This window comes from Nerophis lumbriciformis, linkage group LG08 (assembly GCF_033978685.3).
Source record: "Nerophis lumbriciformis linkage group LG08, RoL_Nlum_v2.1, whole genome shotgun sequence".
In the NCBI taxonomy this organism is placed as follows: domain Eukaryota; kingdom Metazoa; phylum Chordata; class Actinopteri; order Syngnathiformes; family Syngnathidae; genus Nerophis; species Nerophis lumbriciformis.
Genome location: NC_084555.2, coordinates 3,322,875 through 3,337,381, shown reverse-complemented (window position 1 = coordinate 3,337,381; position 14,507 = coordinate 3,322,875). Strand labels below are relative to the sequence as shown.

General features: G+C 39.3%; 2 protein-coding genes across 4 annotated transcripts in view; one reads left to right on the top strand and one right to left on the bottom strand.

The window, feature by feature from the left end:
- Positions 1-615: 615 nt before the first annotated feature.
- On the bottom strand, positions 616-3,225 carry marcksb (myristoylated alanine-rich protein kinase C substrate b). Its single transcript, XM_061968140.2, has 2 exons — positions 2,891-3,225; positions 616-2,152 (listed from the first exon to the last, which is right to left on the bottom strand). Exons 1-2 carry the CDS (start codon positions 2,978-2,980, stop codon positions 1,589-1,591), a joined length of 654 nt encoding a protein of 217 aa, XP_061824124.2. The 5' UTR covers positions 2,981-3,225; the 3' UTR covers positions 616-1,588.
- Positions 3,226-3,399: 174 nt separating this feature from the next.
- Positions 3,400-14,507, top strand: part of LOC133611411 (tyrosine-protein kinase fyna) — a 130,300-nt gene continuing 119,192 nt past the window's right edge. Inside the window, exons 1-2 of one of the 3 annotated variants that reach the window (XM_072913626.1) lie at positions 3,400-3,536; positions 11,381-11,608. The gene's annotated coding sequence lies outside the window, so the exon portion shown is untranslated. Of the gene's footprint in view, positions 3,570-5,708; positions 5,766-11,380; positions 11,609-14,507 lie in introns of those variants that run through there. The other 2 variants (XM_072913625.1, XM_072913627.1) reach the window with 2 other exon arrangements.

Here is a 14,507-nt window from a genome sequence, read left to right as displayed (position 1 = left end):
TTAAAATAACAAAAGGCTTGCAATATTTCAATTGATGTGTAATGAATCCAGAATGTATGACTTTTTTTAATTGCATTACAGAAAATAAAGAACTTTATCACAATATTCTAATTTTCCGAGACAGTCCTGTATATTTACTGCCACATAACTGAAATGTGGCCCTCAATGAAAACAATCAGAAGTCATAGAAAAGTTTTTAAACACAATAATGATTAATAGTTTCAATCCAATTTTAATTTTAGAGCACTTTTAAAAACAGTGCTGAATACAATAAGACATGAAAGGCACAGGACAGCTAAAAAACAACTACTATAAAATTAAGACATAAAACATGGATATATGTATTTGTATGATGATTGTATGTAAATGTATTTAACTTCCATTTTTCATAAATCCCTAATTTTGTTTTATTTTCTTAATCAGTCTGACCTAAGCCTGTTTTGACATGTGTAATCTATGAATAAATACACATAATTAGATCTGTTCAACTGTATGTAGGTTGATCTGATTGAGTAAAACTACTAATCTAATATTGAGTGGGCCCCTCTGTACTGGTCAAAGTTAAGGCATTAAAGTAAACGTGTTCAAAAATTATGAAATAAAATGAGCTCAAAGTGCCAATTCACACTTTCCTTTATTCTTCAGTGCTCACAGAATCTGAAAACACCTCAATACCATGTTGTAGCCAATGTTACATTCATATCCAAGTGATGTCGTTATGTACAGAAAGAAAGAAAAACATGTCTAAATCTACAAAAAAAAAGAAAGAAAAAAAGACGATGTACTGTACTCGCTAGTCTCGAGATGAAGTGTTGTAGTCATCACAGCTTCTGCTTAAAACATCTCCCAATTTTATTCAATCTTACAAATGGTGAAAAAAAACCAAGTCATTTACAATGGGTTTTGTTTTATCTGTTAAAAATGTCATTTAGGTACATTTCAGTCATAAAACCAGTAATATCAAAGTCTATACAACGTGCATTACTACAGAAACTTTTGAAATGTCGGACTCTAAATATAGGGGGAAAGGTGAGGGGGAGGAGTGACGAGCACCTATTTGTAAACCGGAATGGTAAACTACATCTACTTCCTTCAGGAGCGCTTGTGTCCACAGGAGCGTCCACTGCAAAGACCTTTTTTTTTACTTTTTTTTTTTTTTTAAAGACTTGGCTGAGGGCTTTCCCTTTTTGAAGAAAAACCACACGAAAAAGCTTAAGTGTGTGGAATGTTGCAGACACAGCTTCAACTGCTACATACAATTAGCCCAGCACCAAATACTTCAATTAAATATGTCAGCATCAACACAGTCATGGTTTCATGTAGAAAAAGAAAAAGTAGCATTCACACTCAGTCACACTTTCACGCTCACCCGACAAACGCCGGCAGGAACCGGCGAGGACGGGGAAAGAGGAGGACGCGCGCCCCCCTAAGAACCCGCCTCGCCGCCCACCTTGCAGTGGATGAAATGCAAACAAAAGTAAACAACATAAAAAAGAAAACAAATCCCTGGTTTCAGACAAGTCCTCGCATTCCTTCAGATGGGCTCCAATGGCCTCCTTCATGACGTCGTCTCTTCCCTTCAGTAGGATTACTCGGCGGCAGCGGGTGCCTCCGGACTGGCGGCGGCGGCCTCTGGCTCCGCCGGTGAGGACGCCTCGGCTGGTTTCTCCTCACCTGCTGGTGCTGCAGCTGCCGCCTCCTCCACTGGCTTCGCCTCTTCTTCAGCTTTCGGCTCCTCGGGTGCAGGAGCCTCCTCTGCAGCGGCGGCGGGGGCAGCCTCGGCGGGCTTGGCCTCCTCGCTGCTTGCGGCGGCCTCCTCGGTCGCAGCGCCCTCCCCCTCGGCGGCGGCAGCTCCTTCCTCGGCGGCCTCCTCGGACTCCTTCTTGGTCTTCTTGAAGGAGAAGCCGCTCAGCTTGAAGGAGGGCTTTTTGAAGGAGAAACGCTTCTTCTTTTGCTTGACGTCCTCGCCGACGGCGCCCTCCTCCGGCTTGGCCTCGCCGTTTACAGCGGCGGCCTCCTTCTCAGCCTCCTCCGCCTTCTCGCCATCCTCCTTGGGCGCCTCCTCAGTGGGGGTGCTTCCGTTAGCTTCAACCTTGTCGGCGTCCTCCGCACCCGGGGAGGCGTCGCCATTGGTCTTGGCGTGGCCGTTCTCCTGGAAGATGTGAGGGTGACATTTAATTGAAACCCTCAACCAATAAGAAAAAAGCTGCAGAACATCTGTTACTAGGAGAGTGACAACAAATCACCCAGTCTAGACATTTTCACTTGCAGTACCGCCTAGCTCCACTGTGGGGCGTTTACTACAGAAATAACGTGGGGCTTCGGATTCCATCTCATTAGATTTATTTAACCATTTTGAGCAAATTTGTGTAACGTGGCGTCTCTTTTTGGGGGGGTTTGCGTGGATATTAAAACCAGATTTAAAAAAAAAAAAAAAATTGCGTGGGGGTGCAGTGTGGGGAGAACAAAACGTGGCTCCCTTTCTTGAATCAGGAAACAAAGGCGTGGCGTCTCTAAAATGGCCATGCTACACGCCGACAGAACCCACGCAAAAAACCCCACCGAGAGCATTTTTTTTTTACCACAAAGGAAAAGGAGAGAATGTCGAGTGTAAAAAAAAAAAATTAAAATAAAAAAAAATAAAAAAATAAATCAATTAAGCTGCGTTATATGATTGATTTATAATGAGAAATAAACCCTCCACAATAAAGTTGTGTCCAAACGGTCTAAATAATCGTGGGCATGCAGCAACATGAGGGCCCACTTTCCCCTGGATGCCGGCGAGCGTGGGGATTTTCACGCACACACAAACACACAACACAGGCCACGCCATTGACGCAACACATTGGCCAGCAATTAACACTTTTAAATAATTCAAATTGAACCGTACCTGTCCATTAGTCTTAGCCGCCACCGCTGCAGCCTCGCCGGGCTTCTCCACCGCAGCTTCCTCCTTTCCTTTGGAGATTTGTGCACCCATGCTTTTTTTTTTTTTTCTTCCCTTCCTTGCGGTCCAACAAAGGAACCTCGAGCGATGAAATGAATGAACAAAGACCGCAACGCTTCCTCCGACGAAAAGCAATCAAACTCCGCGACTTCCTTCAACGAGCGAGGCGAATACTGCACCCGAGCGGACGCGTGCGAGCTTTTTGGCCGTAAAAACGTGCTTAAAATGTGGAGAAGAAACGCCGAATCTCTTCCCCCCCCCCTTCGATTTTTTTTTTTTTTTTTTTTTTTTTTTTTTTTTTAGGTCGAGCGGAGTTTGGGAAGAGGAGAAATTGGCCCCGCCGCAAATGAGATGCGGGAGTACAACGCCCAAGTCCGCAGATGAATGGGCGCTGGGGTGGTGACGTCACGCTCGACCAATCACACGTCGGGGATCTGAACGCGCGCGCAGGGGGGCCATCTTGGGACGGTGGGAGGACAATAGGAGGCACAACAACATGGCCAACAACTTGTTTTTATGTCGACTTCGCCTCCAATCCCCCTCGAAACTGGACGCTGGTCGACCGATGGAAATTGGCTGTGGCGTTTAAGTAAGCAATTTGACAATAACGAGGGAAGAAAAGGTGACTATTTGAAACATGTTCACAAGCCAGGCTAAGGCCTAACTAGTAGCATTCGGCTTTTTTCAATACAATTCAACTTTATTTGTCAGAAACAAGCAAACATATCAAATATAACACTCATATATGTGTTCGTCTGGTCTACATTCATATTCAATATAACAATAATTTTATAAATCCACCCCAATTTGTAACAACAACTTCCTGGTTCTTGTAACAGCTACTTCCTGGTTCTTGTACCAGGAAGTAAATTATATATATATATATATATTTATATATTTATATATATTGGATTTATATGTATTTATTTTTTGTTTTTATTCAGTCATTGGTGGAGCTAAGGATAATATTTGAATATTGTTTTTAATATTGTTGTGCAGCACTTTGGAAACATTTTTGTTGTTTAAATGTGCTATATAAATAAAGTGGATTGGATTGGATAAACCGCTAACAAACAAATACACAGACGCTGGTCGACCGATGGAAATTGGCTGTGGCGTTTAAGTAAGCAATTTGACAATAACGAGGGAAGAAAAGGTGACTATTTGAAACATGTTCACAAGCCAGGCTAAGGCCTAACTAGTAGCATTCGGCTTTTTTCAATACAATTCAACTTTATTTGTCAGAAACAAGCAAACATATCAAATATAACACTCATATATGTGTTCGTCTGGCCTACATTCATATTCAATATAACAATAATTTTATAAATCCACCCCAATTTGTAACAACTTCCTGGTTCTTGTAACAGCTACTTCCTGGTTCTTGTACCAGGAAGTAAATTATATATATATATATATATATATATATATATATATATATATATATTGGATTTATATGTATTTATTTTTTGTTTTTATTCAGTCATTGGTGGAGCTAAGGATAATATTTGAATATTGTTTTTAATATTGTTGTGCAGCACTTTGGAAACATTTTTGTTGTTTAAATGTGCTATATAAATAAAGTGGATTGGATTGGATAAACCGCTAACAAACAAATACACAGACGCTGGTCGACCGATGGAAATTGGCTGTGGCGTTTAAGTAAGCAATTTGACAATAACGAGGGAAGAAAAGGTGACTATTTGAAACATGTTCACAAGCCAGGCTAAGGCCTAACTAGTAGCATTCGGCTTTTTTCCAATACAATTCAACTTTATTTGTCAGAAACAAGCAAACATATCAAATATACAACAACACTCATACATGTGTTCGTCTGGTCTACATTCATATTCAATATAACAATAATTTTATAAATCCACCCCAATTTGTAACAACAACTTCCTGGTTCTTGTAACAGCTACTTCCTGGTTCTTGTACCAGGAAGTAAATTATATATATATATATATATATATATATATATATATATATATATATATATATATATATATATATATATATATATTTATATATTTATATATATTGGATTTATATGTATTTATTTTTTGTTTTTATTCAGTCATTGGTGGAGCTAAGGATAATATTTGAATATTGTTTTTAATATTGTTGTGCAGCACTTTGGAAACATTTTTGTTGTTTAAATGTGCTATATAAATAAAGTGGATTGGATTGGATAAACCGCTAACAAACAAATACACAGACGCTGGTCGACCGATGGAAATTGGCTGTGGCGTTTAAGTAAGCAATTTGACAATAACGAGGGAAGAAAAGGTGACTATTTGAAACATGTTCACAAGCCAGGCTAAGGCCTAACTAGTAGCATTCGGCTTTTTTCAATACAATTCAACTTTATTTGTCAGAAACAAGCAAACATATCAAATATACAACAACACTCATATATGTGTTCGTCTGGTCTACATTCATATTCAATATAACAATAATTTTATAAATCCACCCCAATTTGTAACAACAACTTCCTGGTTCTTGTAACAGCTACTTCCTGGTTCTTGTACCAGGAAGTAAATTATATATATATATATATTTATATATATTGGATTTATATGTATTTATTTTTTGTTTTTATTCAGTCATTGGTGGAGCTAAGGATAATATTTGAATATTGTTTTTAATATTGTTGTGCAGCACTTTGGAAACATTTTTGTTGTTTAAATGTGCTATATAAATAAAGTGGATTGGATTGGATAAACCGCTAACAAACAAATACACAGACGCTGGTCGACCGATGGAAATTGGCTGTGGCGTTTAAGTAAGCAATTTGACAATAACGAGGGAAGAAAAGGTGACTATTTGAAACATGTTCACAAGCCAGGCTAAGGCCTAACTAGTAGCATTCGGCTTTTTTCAACACAATTCAACTTTATTTGTCAGAAACAAGCAAACATATCAAATATAACACTCATATATGTGTTCGTCTGGCCTACATTCATATTCAATATAACAATAATTTTATAAATCCACCCCAATTTGTAACAACAACTTCCTGGTTCTTGTAACAGCTACTTCCTGGTTCTTGTACCAGGAAGTAAATTATATTTATATATATATATATATATATATATATATATATATATATATATATATATATATATATACAGGTAAAAGCCAGTAAATTAGAATATTTTGAAAAACTTGATTTATTTCAGTAATTGCATTCAAAAGGTGTAACTTGTACATTATATTTATTCATTGCACACAGACTGATGCATTCAAATGTTTATTTCATTTAATTTTGATGATTTGAAGTGGCAACAAATGAAAATCCAAAATTCCGTGTGTCACAAAATTAGAATATTACTTAAGGCTAATACAAAAAAGGGATTTTTTGAAATGTTGGCCAACTGAAAAGTATGAAAATGAAAAATATGAGCATGTACAATACTCAATACTTGGTTGGAGCTCCTTTTGCCTCAATTACTGCGTTAATGCGGCGTGGCATGGAGTCGATGAGTTTCTGGCACTGCTCAGGTGTTATGAGAGCCCAGGGTGCTCTGATAGTGGCCTTCAACTCTTCTGCGTTTTTGGGTCTGGCATTCTGCATCTTCCTTTTCACAATACCCCACAGATTTTCTATGGGGCTAAGGTCAGGGGAGTTGGCGGGCCAATTTAGAACAGAAATACCATGGTCCGTAAACCAGGCACGGGTAGATTTTGCGCCGTGTGCAGGCGCCAAGTCCTGTTGGAACTTGAAATCTCCATCTCCATAGAGCAGGTCAGCAGCAGGAAGCATGAAGTGCTCTAAAACTTGCTGGTAGACGGCTGCGTTGACCCTGGATCTCAGGAAACAGAGTGGACCGACACCAGCAGATGACATGGCACCCCAAACCATCACCCAACCATGCAAATTTTGCATTTCCTTTGGAAATCGAGGTCCCAGAGTCTGGAGGAAGACAGGAGAGGCACAGGATCCACGTTGCCTGAAGTCTAGTGTAAAGTTTCCACCATCAGTGATGGTTTGGGGTGCCATGTCATCTGCTGGTGTCGGTCCACTCTGTTTCCTGAGATCCAGGGTCAACGCAGCCGTCTACCAGCAAGTTTTAGAGCACTTCATGCTTCCTGCTGCTGACCTGCTCTATGGAGATGGAGATTTCAAGTTCCAACAGGACTTGGCGCCTGCACACAGCGCAAAATCTACCCGTGCCTGGTTTACGGACCATGGTATTTCTGTTCTAAATGGTCCCGCCAACTCCCCTGACCTTAGCCCCATAGAAAATCTGTGGGGTATTGTGAAAAGGACACCTTTTGAATGCAATTACTGAAATAAATCAAGTTTTTCACAATATTCTAATTTACTGGCTTTTACCTGTGTATATATATATATATATATATATATATATATATTTATATATTTATATATATTGGATTTATATGTATTTAGTTTTTGTTTTTATTCAGTCATTGGTGGAGCTAAGGATAATATTTGAATATTGTTTTTAATATTGTTGTGCAGCACTTTGGAAACATTTTTGTTGTTTAAATGTGCTATATAAATAAAGTGGATTGGATTGGATAAACCGCTAACAAACAAATACACAGAACTTTTGTTTTTTTCCCCTACACTTTTGCTAACCGTTTAATTTTTTTAGGATTATGCTGGCAGAAAAGGTGACTATTGAAGACATGTTTTGCTACTGTTGGCACTCAACACAAGCCAGTCTCGCTACTACCACTTAGTGTTCAAGTTCAATTGAATGTTATTCGTCCGCAAGAAGCAAACAAATTGAATATATTCAATATAACAATCATTTGATAAATACACCCCAATTTGTAACAGCTACTTCCTGGTACAAGAACCCGTTATAACAAACAAATACACAGAACTCTTATTTTTTTCCCTACACTTTTGCTAGCCGTTTAATTTTGTTAGTACCGTATTTTTCGAAGTATAAGTCGCTCCGGAGTATAAGTCGCACAAGCCGAAAATGCATAATAATGAAGGAAAAAGACATATATAAGTCGCACTGGAGTATGAGTCGCATTCTTTGGGGAAATGTATTTGATAAAACCCAACACCAAGAATAGACATTTGAAAGGCAATTTAAAATAAATAAAGAATAGTGAACAACAGGCTGAATAAGTGTACGTTATATGAGGCATAAATAACCAACTGGTATGTTAACGTAACATATTATGGTAAGAGTCATTCAAATAACTATAACATATAGAACATGCTATACGTTTACCAAACAATCTGTCACTCCTAATCGCTAAATCCCATGAAATCGTATACGTCTAGTCTCTTACATGAATGAGCTAAATAATATTATTTGATATTTTACGGTAATGTGTTAATAATATAAGTCGCTCCTGAGTATTAGTCGCACCCACGGCCAAACTATGAAAAAAACTGCGACTTATAGTCCGAAAAATACGGTACACACTTCTGCTAACAGTTAATTAAGCATTGTCGGACTAGAATACTGCTCTCCAATGGTATTTTTTTTATTTCCGATGTCTTTATTTTTCATTCCATGTTTATACAACCAAACCAGATTTGTTTTTGTTTTGCTGGAAGTGACCGAAAAAAGGTGTCAAATGGAGTAAAGGAATATAATTGTCATTTTCATTGCTTTTTACACCTTGAAAGTATGTATTTGATAGTATATGTGAATGCGGTGGTTTGCATAACTTTGAACATAACCAAGAACATTATAATCAACTATATATATATTTTTTAATGGAATATTCCTCTTTTGGAAAAATAGGGATACTATTAGTGGTGTGGGAAAAAAATCGATTCGAATTCGAATCGCGATTCTCACGTTGTGCGATTCAGAATCGATTCTCATTTTTTAAAAATCGTTTTTTTATTTTTTTTATTTTTTTTAAATTAATCAATCCAACAAAACAATACACAGCAATACCATAACAATGCAATCCAATTCCAAAACCAAACCCGACCCAGCAACACTCAGAACAGCAATAAACAGAGCAATTGAGAGGTGACACAAACACGACACAGAACAAACCAAAAGTAGTGAAACAAAAATGAATATTATCAACAACAGTATCAATATTAGATACAAATTCAACATAGCAGTGATTAAAATCCCTCATTGACATTATCATTAGACATTTGTCAAAAAAAAGAAAAAAGAACAGTGGCTTACACTTGCATCGCATCTCATAAGCTTGACAACACACTGTGTCCAATATTTTCACAAAGATAAAATAAGTCAAATTTTTGGTTCATTTAATAGTTAAAACAAATTTACATTATTGCAATCAGTTGATAAAACATTGTCCTTTACAATTATAAAAGCTTTTTACAAAAATCTACTACTCTGCTTGCATGTCAGCAGACTGGGGTAGATCCTGCTGAAATCCTATGTATTGAATGAATAGAGAGTCCTTTTGAATCGGGAAAAAAACATTTTTGAATCGAGAATCGTGTTGAATTGAAAAAAAAATCGATTTTGAATCGAATCGTGACCCCAAGAATCGATATTGAATCGAATCGTGGGACACCCAAAGATTCACAGCCTTAGATACTATAATAATATATCATAAAATGACACTTTTAATGCACAATGTGGTAAGGATATACTTGATTTGGGGCATATATTTACTGTAAAGCATGCTAAACTATGTCTAATACAGGAGTTAAGACTTTCCAAAGATAATAATGCTTAGGGGTTATAATTTAACAATGTGTTTACTATTTTGTTTATGGTATTAATATTTTGTATATATTTTGGGGCAAAATATCACAAGCAACACCGCTGCAAACGACACCTTTGAGTCATCCTGATGTTAAATGTACTGTATAAATAGCATATGTTGTATGCTGCAGTGACGTGCGGTGAGGTTGATGGCTGGTGAGGCACTGACTTCATCACAGTCAGCTTTACAAACATATGAACCCTAAAGAGTATCTTATTCACCATTTAATTGGCAGCAGTTAACGGGTTATGTTTAAAAGCTCATACCAGCATTTCCCCCTGCTTGGCACTCAGCATCAAGGGTTGGAATTGGGGGTTAAATCACCAAAAATTATTCCCGGGCGCGGCGCCGCTGCTGCCCACTGCTCCCCTCACCTCCCAGGGGGTGATCAAGGGATGGGTCAAATGCAGAGGACACATTTCATTACACCTAGTGTGTGTGTGACAATCATTGGTACTTTAACTTAACTTTAACTTTACACATACAAACTGTAGCACACAAAAAAGCACATTTAATAAAAAAAACGTTATTATGGTCTTACCTTTACTTATAAATAAAGTCCATTCGCCGCTGTTGTGCTGGATTAATGAACCCCCTGACGGGTGTGTTATATCAACTAAAGCCCTCACTTAAACTTTCCACGTGCAAGATTGAATCTATTTAAAAAAGTGTAACCGAGGGTTTATAAATGTCGCCTATACTGTATGAAACTACAAAATAACAAACACGGAGGCTCCAGTTTACACGAGGACCACTTTATTTACATTCTTTCAAAAACCTCCGCTCCACTACAACATGTCATCACTTCCGCTCTTGGCGCCTTCAAAATAAGAGCTCAAGGCATATACTGTATAACAGCGCATAACAGGAACTTAACATCACAAAGAGGAAAGCCCATAAAAATAGGTTACACAAGTTATTTAATAAGAAGCCAAAAAGTGCAAAAACAACAATGTTCATGTTGGAGGAGTTGTGAATTAGATACACCTGCAGTCTGCAGGTGTACCTAATGTTGTGGCCCTGCAGTCATTCACAACTCCTCCAACACGAACATTATTGTTTTTGCACTTTTTGGCTTCTTATGAAATAACTTTTTTAAATAGATTCAATCTTGCACGTGGAAAGTTTAAGTGTGGGCTTTAGTTGATATAACAATTCTACGGCGGGGGTGCAGGAGGCGGGGCTACTGGAGCCTCAGCCAGTGCGTCTTTTGCAGCCGTTTTATGATCGCTCAGCACAAGAAATACGTTACACACATACAGTTGTTGACAAAATACACTGTACATTATACACCTCAGCTAACTAAACTATGGAAATGTATAATATAGTTCATATAGCAATACGGTCTCACTGCACAGGAGGCCAGCAGTTAGCCGAGTTCGTCCATGTTGAGGCACTGAGTCACATGCCTCAACTGGCTGCTGTTCAACGCACCGTCTCTTCTCAGTATTTGAACGGCAAATGTGAAAATTCAGCGATTTTGAATAAAAATAATCTAAAACTGGTGAAGTTAAATGGAAAATAACTTTATAGTATAATCACTGCATACATATAACAATTTAATTAATTTTTTTTCTTTTTATATTTTTTTTCTTTCAATGATGGCAGGTGAGACCCCCCCCTCACCTGCCTCTAGTGACTGCACGTAACTGATATGTTGTATGCTGTAACTATAAGCCATGTGTCCACAACCTCCTGCTTCTTGCATAATAGCACCTTGTCTGCTTGTTGCAGCTGGAGCTTCCCAGTGACCCACATCTAATGGCCTGGTGCTCACGGCCTGACCTAGCAAGCCTCGCATGGCTCGGCCCTCCACCGGCGGCTACGTGCAGCCTCCTCTCGCTGTCATCACTACGTGACCCACATCTCCATGGTAACACGTTGAAAATGGCCGCGAGGATAAGGGGCCGGCCCCCGTCGAGGGCTTTGGCCATAACGGATCACAGAGGAGCGAGGCCACTGGTGAGAGTGAGTTCACGCAGACAAACCGCTAGTGGAGGATTAGGGTGACTTCTCTCCGCCGCCCTCCCCTCCACCATGCAGGCTAACTAGGGCACACTCATTGTTGTGATATTCTGATGACATGCAAAACTGCAATTTTCACGCCGGCGCTACCATGAATATGTAAACCAGGGGACAAAGCCCGTCCAGATTTGAATGTTTGCAGATAGCCGCATGCAAGCCAGTGCAATTACACCGACAGATATCATCTGCCCAGACTGCTAAATCGCATCTACATGAATTGTGCGTGCATGCAAGTGAGAGCAAGGCAGATTTGGACACGCTACCACCTTAAAAAGACCACAAGCTGTGCGCAAGATATAGCACAGTTAATGACGTAGTTCTCTATTAATCTTTGAAAATGATATATACATTTGATTTGTGTGGTCTCAACCTATTTCTGGTGACATGTGGGCGGTTAGCTTTGAGCGTATTGAGAGAGCCAAGACATTAGTAGACAGCCACAAAGAGATGTATCAGTCTGTTATCGACTCTAACCAGAAGCCCGTATATGATAATACAAACCCTGATTCCATATGAGTTGGGAAATTGTGTTAGATGTAAATATAAACGGAATACAATGATTTGCAAATCCCTTTCAACCCATATTCAGTTGAATATGCTACAAAGACAACATATTTGATGTCCATCCATCCATTTTCTACCGCTTATTCCCTTTGGGGTCGCGGGGGGCGCTGGAGCCTATCTCAGCTACAATCGGGCGGAAGGCGGGGTACACCCTGGACAAGTCGCCACCTCATCGCAGGGCCAACACAGATAGACAGACAACATTAGATGTAAATATAAACGGAATACAATGATTTGCAAATCCTTTTCAACCCATATTCAGTTGAATATGCTACAAAGACAACATATTTGATGTTCAAACTGATAAACATTTTTTTTTTTGTGCAAATAATCATTAACTTTAGAATTTGCTGCCAGCAACACGTGACAAAGAAGTTGGGAAAGGTGGCAATAAATACTGATAAAGTTGAGGAATGCTCATCAAACACTTATTTGGAACATCCCACAGGTGAACAGGCAAATTGGGAACAAGTGGGTGCCATGATTGGGTATAAAAGTAGATTCCATGAAATGCTCAGTCATTCACAAACAAGGATGGGGCGAGGGTCACCACTTTGTCAACAAATGCGTGAGCAAATTGTTGAACAGTTTAAGAAAAAACCTTTCTCAACCAGCTATTGCAAGGAATTTAGGGATTCCACCATCTACGGTCCGTAATATCATCAAAGGGTTCAGAGAATCTGGAGAAATCAAAGCACGTAAGCAGCTAAGCCCGTGACCTTCGATCCCTCAGGCTGTACTGCATCAACAAGCGACATCAGTGTGTAAAGGATATCACCACATGGGCTCAGGAACACTTCAGAAACCTACTGTCAGTAACTACAGTTGGTCGCTACATCTGTAAGTGCAAGTTAAAACTCTCCTATGCAAGGCGAAAACCGTTTATCAACAACACCCAGAAACGCCGTCGGCTTCGCTGGGCCTGAGCTCATCTAAGATGGACTGATACAAAGTGGAAAAGTGTTCTGTGGTCTGACGAGTCCACATTTCAAATTGTTTTTGGAAACTGTGGACGTCGTGTCCTCCGGACCAAAGAGGAAAAGAACCATCCGGATTGTTATAGGCGCAAAGTTGAAAAGCCAGCATCTGTGTTGGTATGGGGGTGTATTAGTGCCCAAGACATGGGTAACTTACACATCTGTGAAGGCACCATTAATGCTGAAAGGTACATACAGGTTTTGGAGCAACATATGTTGCCATCCAAGCAACGTTACCATGGACGCCCCTGCTTATTTCAGCAAGACAATGCCAAGCCATATGTTACATCAACGTGGCTTCATAATAAAGAGTGCGGGTACTAGACTGGCCTGCCTGTAGTCCAGACCTGTCTCCCTTGAAAATGTGTGGCTCATTATGAAGCCTAAAATACCACAACGGAGACCCCCGGACTGTTGAACAACTTAAGCTGTACATCAAGCAAGAATGGGAAAGAATTCCACCTGAGAAGCTTAAAAAATGTGTCTCCTGAGTTCCAAACGTTTACTGAGTGTTGTTAAAAGGAAAGGCCATGTAACACAGTGGTGAACATGCCCTTTCCCAACTATTTTGGCACGTGTTGCAGCCATGAAATTCTAAGTTAATGATTATTTGCACAAAAAAAAAAAAAGTTTATGAGTTTGAACATCAAATATCTTGTCTTTGTAGTGCATTCAACTGAATATGGGTTGAAAATGATTTGCAAATCATTGTATTCCGTTTATATTTACATCTAACACAATTTCCCAACTCATATGGAAACGGGGTTTGTACTACCCAGCTATCAATGTTGTTTTGTTTCTTTTATCAGAATAGTTAGTGTTGAAAAACACATTTTCTGTGGAATTGCAACATCCATCCATCCATTTTCTACCGCTTATTCCCTTTGGGGTCGCGGGGGGCGCTGGAGCCTATCTCAGCTACAATCGGGCGGAAGGCGGGGTACACCCTGGACAAGTCGCAACTTCATCGCAGGAATTGCAACATAATATCGCAATTTCCAAGCATTTCTGAATAGCTCATCTGGTCATCTGTTTGATGGCCTGAACCAAATATGTTGAAAATAAATGCTGTGTTTAGTAACAAGAAGCCAAAGGTCAACATTAGGATTATGTAAATAGTGGTAAGGCTTCCTGATGAATCAAAAAGTCAAGTTTCCAAGTTCGCTGTCAATTAACCAAAATGTGTTTTCCGAAGAACAAGACATGCACCTGGGGATAGGTTGATTGGCAACACGAAATTGGCCTTAGTGTGTGAATGTGAGTGGGAATGTTGTCTGTCTATCTGTGTTGGCCCT

Excerpts from the sequence above, each read along its gene's own strand:
- marcksb (XM_061968140.2), bottom strand. The coding sequence starts at position 2,980 with ATGGGTGCACAAATCTCCAAAGGAAAGGAGGAAGCTGCGGTGGAGAAG. Across the intron at positions 2,153-2,890 it reads CGGCTAAGACTAATGGACAG|GAGAACGGCCACGCCAAGAC; the intron begins GTACGGTTCAAT and ends CACATCTTCCAG.